General features: G+C 31.7%; 1 protein-coding gene across 1 annotated transcript; it reads left to right on the forward strand.

Annotated features, from left to right (window-relative positions):
* The first annotated feature begins 2,687 nt into the window (after positions 1-2,687).
* LOC110422766 (CASP-like protein 4D1) lies at positions 2,688-4,625 on the forward strand. Its single transcript, XM_021436779.2, has 3 exons — positions 2,688-2,836; positions 3,927-4,062; positions 4,146-4,625. The coding sequence occupies exons 1-3, from the start codon at positions 2,688-2,690 to the stop codon at positions 4,392-4,394; spliced, it is 534 nt and encodes a 177-aa protein (XP_021292454.1). The 3' UTR covers positions 4,395-4,625.
* The last annotated feature ends 2,756 nt before the right edge of the window (positions 4,626-7,381 follow it).

Consider the following 7,381-nt stretch of genomic DNA (forward strand, 5'->3'; position numbering starts at 1 on the left):
GAAAGAGGCGATTGCATATTAGGCGAAAATGCTTCAACTAACAATTCGTGTAACCCTCGGAAGCATGCGTATGAGTTCTGAAAGTGACATGCTAGGCCAAGTAAGGCTGCATAAGGTTAGTATGCAAGTACTTGGTGCTTTTATACTAGTTTGGTTATGCTTCAGCATTGGTACTATTGTTAAGGGAAACCACCCTTGACCAATTTAAGGCTAGCTTAGCCACCAAAGTGACCTAGAAGGGCATAGTTGAGCACCACACGGTGTGCCTAAGCATGACCCTTGACAAATGCAATGATGTGTACTGGACACGATATTAGCTTTGTAGTAAGTTTGATTATTAAATTCCAATCAAACATAAGACTTTCTCATTAGAAAATAGTCAAAATGATATTGTGCTATCTTAAAGGAATTGTTGATTACATTTTTTGCTATAGTAGTTCAAACCTGAACATAATTGGCTATTAAGATGGTGATTGGGAGGTGATTTAGATAAGCACAAATCTGCTTCCAGCCATGCATTCTTGTTCAATGGTGTTGCTATCTCGTGGAGCAACAAGAAATGGTCTTGCATTATTTTATCCATTATGGAAGTGGCATTTATAGCTTATTAAGCAACCATACAAGAAGCTACTAGATTGAGGCAATTCCTTTAACATCTTGATGTGACTAGTTTCACTTTAAATATAACGACTATTCATAATGATAGTTTGGCTGCATGATAGAACTAAACACATTAATTTGTAGAACAACGTCATCAGGTATTTAATTTCACAAAAGGAAATGATCTTGAAACATAATTTAACTAGTCGTAGGTGGTAGATGCTTGGACTAAACCTAATCCTAGGGATGTCTATATGACTCATGTTAAGTTTTTAGAACTTTGTAAATGGTGATTGTTTTATTTGATCATTTGTATTAAACCTTTTATTTGGAATATTAATAATCTTTATGCATTTTCTCATTTCATTGTTGATGCATTTATGTTTTTTTATTAATTGACACACAAGATATAAAAATATGTCAACAAGCTTAAGATTAGCTCACTCACACAAGTGATCACCTTTGGTGCTTGCGAAGGCGAGCAAAGATGGGACATAAGCTACTGGTGCTTTTAAATAACAACTAGAGTTTGAAATATCACCTTGATTAGAGCCAATGAGGTCCATGCAATAAGTAATATCTAAGTGGCTGATAATGGATTAGCCCACAATCAATGTAACCCTTAAAGTAAGTAAGATTTGGGACCTAATTTGGCACCTAAAATGTGAGCAAATAACAGACTCAAGATAGGTGCTTTGAAGAACAACTAAACTAAGATTTGAATTGTTTTGAGAGTTTGACGTACGCTTTTAGATGGATACACTTTATCCTAGTATGTATTTCATATTACAAGTTTATAGGTAACATAGGAGGTAGAAGAATGGATCTTTGCTTTTCATCATATGAGTCCTAAGAAGGTTAATAAAACGTTCACTATGCCATTGTGACTTTTGACTATGTCATGAGGTGGGGAATGGAGGTTTGTTACTTTGGCATGTTAACTAAGACCACAGATGATTCGGTTGTAAGAGACATTACTAGGAAAGTGGTCTATTTTAAACTAAGAGGCATGAAGGTGAAGGGAATATTATTTGATATTGCATTAGTACGCTATATTCAAGTTCTACCCATTATACCACTTTAATTTGAAAGCTAAGATATAATTGTAAATACAAGTTGCAACGTGAAAAAGGTTGAATTTTGCTAAAAAAGGTTGAATTTTGCTCATCGAGGGATTTGAGATACTAAATTTGATGCAATCAAATAGGTTTGAGGCATACAAGACACTTTATTTTTAAAAAGATTGATATCTTCATGCTAACCCTAATGAGTTCCTAATATAGAGCTCCAAATCTAAGTGTACTCAGTGATGGTTTACAAGAGTGGGAGGATGGCTTCCCTGTCTTGTGTGAGTGGGAGATGTTGGACTTTTGGTTGACACTCACGAGAGTTCCATTCATTAGACACCGTCTTACCTTTGGTTAAGACTTAGACTTTTATCATGGTAAATAAATTTATAAATTACCAAGGATTATCTGATAAGGTAATTAGATAGGGTTGAGTCTTCCATTTAAATTACCAAGGATTACCGTCAAATTGAACTTTTTTTTTTTTTAAAGTTACATTGTCTATCCTCCAAACTGTTTTCATCTTTGTGCGGTTCAACTAAACAAAGATATAGCTCTGCAAATATCGAAGGCCCAACCTTTACCGTCACTTTTATCATTCCTCTTTTATTTTTATCTTTTTCTTGTTTTGCTTTTTGAAATTTCATTTAACTATTACATTTTTTATTTTTTATTTTCTAAATAAAAAATAAAAAATTAAACAAAGGAAACCTTAATTAATTATATATGAGATCCATTCGCACCAGTCAAGCGTCAACAAACATCATTGTTGGTCAGGGCCTGCAGTAAACAGCATCAATAATCTCATCCGGCAATTGAATCTTTGAACAGATAATGCAGCCAACATTACTTTGATAGAACCAAGAATGAAAGCAAGAATGTGATATAACCAAGAAAAGGTGATTGGGCTTTGTTGTTGTTTCTTCGTCTATATATAATAGCCTAGCTATATCTAATATTCTAAGGAGAGCTCAGATATACAATAATAGAAAAGGAAGAGGAAACACAGTAAATTTGGTGATGGCGTCAAAGGCTATGGCAACTGCAACCGTTCTATTGAGAATTTCCACTACTTTATTCGCAGCCGGATGTGTGGTGGTTCTGATACTGGACAAGGCCACAGATGTTGATGGCAGCAAAGTAACATTCAAGAATGTCATTGCCTACAGGTAAACCTTAACTTGTTGAGTGTCCTTTCATTTTTTCTCCTTTGTCCTTTTTTTTTGTTGGTACATGAAGATTTTGAATTATACATTGTTATGTAACTAATACTTTTCAATCTCATAGAATTTTTCCTATTCATCTCAGGATTAGCATTCAAATTTTTCCTTTTCAATGTCATAAAATTTGAATTATAAATAGTCGTGATCATAGTTCGTCGGAATTTGATGGATTTGTTCTGATGGAACTATTTCTGTTAGAAAAAATTGTTGTTTCTTGTTAGTGCAAATAAACCTTTTTTATGATATTTTCCAAGATTAAAGGTAATAAATTTGCTGTAATACATATTCAAAATTAGTGGATGAATTAGTAAAATATTGTAAACTTCATTTTAATTTTGTTTGCTACATGTTCGTAAACTTCACTTTTTTTTTTTAACATCTGTTCTTTCCCTCGCATAATAACTCTTTTGTTTTTCCTTTTAAAATGCATGTCCTTTGCAGCAGAAATTTGCGGAAATCACTATTATTAAGTACATGAAATTAATATTCTAGTTTTATATATTCTGATGTTCAAAGCAACTGAATCCATATAATGTAATTTGGTTTGATGGATAAATAATTCTTTGAAATTGTTGCTTTGAAAATTTTAAGCTTATTATTGGACATGTTTCGAAAAAGTATGAAATTTTTTGAAAGGATCTGGTATGAAGGAACTAAGTAACATTTGCTATAATGTAAATGGTAAAATTACATTCCAATGTTTAGTAGTTAGTTATTCAACTTTTGAAATTAAAAAATCAATAATTGAACCAAATAATACAAATCTTAATTATTGATAGGAAAAAAAATGATACGTGCAGGTTTTCGTATGATTTTAAGTTCTGAAACTAGAGTTTAATTAAATCTATAAATTACGGTTTACATTTTCAACTTAAAAAATATACTTGATAAGTGATGGAATATTCATATTTATATTCTTAAAATATATTTTATTTTTTATTAATATGAAATCCATGACACGATAAGGGGTGGGATAACCATATTTACTTTCTCAAAATATATTCAATTTCTTACTAATATAGGATCGATGACACAGGTATGTGCTGGCCACCGCTGTTGTTGGAGCGGCCTATTCCATGTTACAGTCCCCTTTCGCCATATACTATGCTTGCACTGAAAAAAGGCTCATTCGCGGAGGTTTCTTGCCAGCCTTTGACTTTTATGGGGACAAGGTAACGCGCTCACCACCGCATTCATACAACCAAGTGATGAGAAAAATGAGTTCTAAACTAAAACTTCTTTTTATTTACTAAAGGTGATGGCCTTTCTTCTGGCCACGGGTGTCGGTGCTGGTTTCTTGGTCACTGTGGAGCTGAAAGAATTTCTGGGTGATTTGTTCCATGAATTTGGGGCAGATTTGAAAGATTCTCCGTTTGAAAGTTTCTTCAACAAGGGATATCTGGCGGCGGGTCTTCTGGCAGGAGCATTCTTATCCATGGCTGTTCTTTCAGTTTTTTCCTCTCTCCACCGAACCACCATCGGCGGCAAAGGTTTCTTCCGATGAGATTTTATCAAATATTTCTTCTTTCAACTCGTTATCGTGAACAACTGCCTTCCTTCTATTTATTTACTATTTTTGGGTCAAAATAAAATAAAAATAAGATATATGTCCGGCGCTTTGTAATACTAGCTAGTTAGTTTCCCCTGCCCCGTCTTTCCTCGAGCAAACATTGTAGCATTGCAGCATTATTGCATAAAAGTAAATGGAGTGCTACTATTTTTGGATTAAATTAAACTGATACTTTTGTATATCATATGACAAAATGATCCGAACACAATACAAATTTAAATGAATTTAAATTTATTTTGTCAACATGGTTAAGATACAAAAATATGAAATATCAGAATCTATATTAAATTAGAACAAACAAACAGTGGAATATGAACTTTTTTTCTCGACTCAATAAATTACTAAGGTTGATGTTTATTTAACTTTCTAGTTTAAGAAAATATTTAATGTGACATCTACAATTTAAAAATATTGAATGAGTTTTGATAAGTGCAACAATTTATCCTACTACATAATATTGTTAACAAAATTAAATAAGATGATAGTTACTTACTTAGATGGCAAGTGTAATTGCGTTACATGTAGAATTAATGTGGGATATAAATGACTATCCTTCTTTTTAAGGAAAATTTAATTTTGAGGAAATTATAAGAAATGGTCTTTGTCATAAGTCCATTTTAGAAATAACCTTCGATATAAAGTTAACAGTTTTTATCTAATTTTAACCATAAAATAACAAAAATATCCTTAAAACCATTTTAAACAGATTAAGTGCTCTCAAAATTTCTGTCCAGCTATTCGTTGTCTATACTCTCCATTTCTCTCTCTTATCATCCAACTTTTTTTAATTTTACTGCCATCATCATCTCTCTCTATCTTTCATCATCTTACCTATCGTCGTCGATCTACAGATCAAAAAGCATAACATAAAAGGTAATAACGTATTCTTGGACTTATTAATTTACATTTACAAACCCTCTATCATCAATCTACAAACTAAAAAGCATGATATGATGAGTAACAACAAGCTCTTGGGTTTACTGGTGTTGAGTTTTTTAGTGATTCAAGCCTAGTAGAACATGCCTCGATGTGTAATAAAGTGATTTATGCCTTAACATGTAATAAAGTGATTCATGCCTTTATGTGTAACATTAGTAAGAAGAAAGACAATTTGGCATGTAATATTTGGTGTTGAAGCTTTAGCCTTGGTGTATAGCATATGTTGTTGAAGTTTTGGTGTGTAACATCTTTTACTTTGGCTTTGGCGTGTAACATCGGATGGTGAAGCTTTGGCCTTAGCGTGTAATATTTGGTGCTGAATCTTTGACTTTAGCGTGTAACAGTTGTTGTTGAAGTTTTGGTGCGTAACATTTTCTGCTAAAATGTGTAACATTTGCTTAGGCTTGCAATGTTGTTTTGGGTGTATAACTTCTTCATTTGTATTTTACTACAATATAAACTCTTCAAGTTAAAACGTGCAATAACTTTTTTTCAAGTGTAATAATATTTTTTTGAACATAGCATGTAACAATAGCATTTTTTAAACATAACACGCAACTTGTTCTATATCTTTATATTTTATTGGGACATAAACTCTTAGAATTAAACACTTTTATGATAAAGATAAAAGTTTAAAATCAAAAAGGAATTTGATATGAAAATGAATGTGTATAGAAAAATTATTCAATGTCACGTTGTTGGGATGAAATGGATTTTGACAAAAAGATATTATCCAAAGTCTTCTAATTTGGATAATAAGCTTTTGAGTTATTTTATTTGTTTTCTTAGTAAAAGAAAATTAAAATGTATTGGTATTATAAAGAAATGAGTGAGAAATCGAATCCATCAAAAGAAAATTAAAATCAGTATATTGGAACTTAATTTTGCCAATGTTAATACACTTTCCAAGTCTCCCTATGAACAAAGTACAAGTTGCCCATGAAATGAAGGATGACAACAAAAGCAATGAAACCAATATTCATGACAAGTATGACATTTGGGGAGATCTTGAGCCTTGGCACATCCTCCATGTAAAACTGAAGCATAGTCCCAGTGGCCCTTCCCAAGGTCACATCGCTTGTCGTTCTTCTCCTCCTCATGCTTGCAACTACTACTGCACTTCCTTATGGTGAAACTGTTTTAGTTGTGATTTCTGAGTTGACTCAAATTTTAGATCGTGTAACTTGAATATGAGGATATTTCATTAAGGGTAATTTTGTTCAAAAATCTTTTTTCTTGGCTAAAAATAATTAAAATTAAAAAAATATTATGTTTGAAAACAACTTATCTTTGAATGGTAAAAAAAAATCATCCTTTTAATTTATTGCTTGTTTGAGGGTAAATCAAGGCTAACTGAATCTTAATTTGGATTTGGTGGAGACCTTTGACTCTCTTTGCTTTTTTCCTTCAAAATCTTTTCCATCAGTATCCTTGCTTGTTTTTTATTATTTCCTTTTCAAATGCATTCTAATATCCACCTTTGTTGATTTTGAAAATTTTTAAGATTTAGGGTTTTGGATTTATTTCATACATTTTAGTTTATTAGTTAATTAGATCATATCAAAATTGTCTAAAAATCCAATAAGATATTGATATGTGGCGTACATGTGTGCATTATGTATGCAACACATGTCGTAAACTTGTATTAATTAACATGATTGAAACCATGACATGGAATTTTCTATAACTATGTGTCGAATTTTGGTTGGTTGACATACACATTAACTATTCCTTTTATAGTGTTAGTGGTTAAGTTATATTGATGCAATGGATTGAAAGTTTAGATATCATATTGAATTTTTTTAAATATGCCGTTATCTCAAATTAATATTATACTATAATTCAAGTACTAGTTTTATACTTTACCCCCATATTAAATTTTTTTTAGTACAAGTTAGGATGGTGATTCAAAATTTTAGTACAAAGTTTGGATCTACAAAATAATTCATTTTCTATACGAGCTTGCTATGAACATTTATTGC

Source organism: Theobroma umbraticum, unplaced genomic scaffold, assembly GCF_002168275.2.
Source record: "Theobroma umbraticum cultivar Fairchild unplaced genomic scaffold, ASM216827v3 scaffold_146.0, whole genome shotgun sequence".
Lineage (NCBI taxonomy): Eukaryota > Viridiplantae > Streptophyta > Magnoliopsida > Malvales > Malvaceae > Theobroma > Theobroma umbraticum.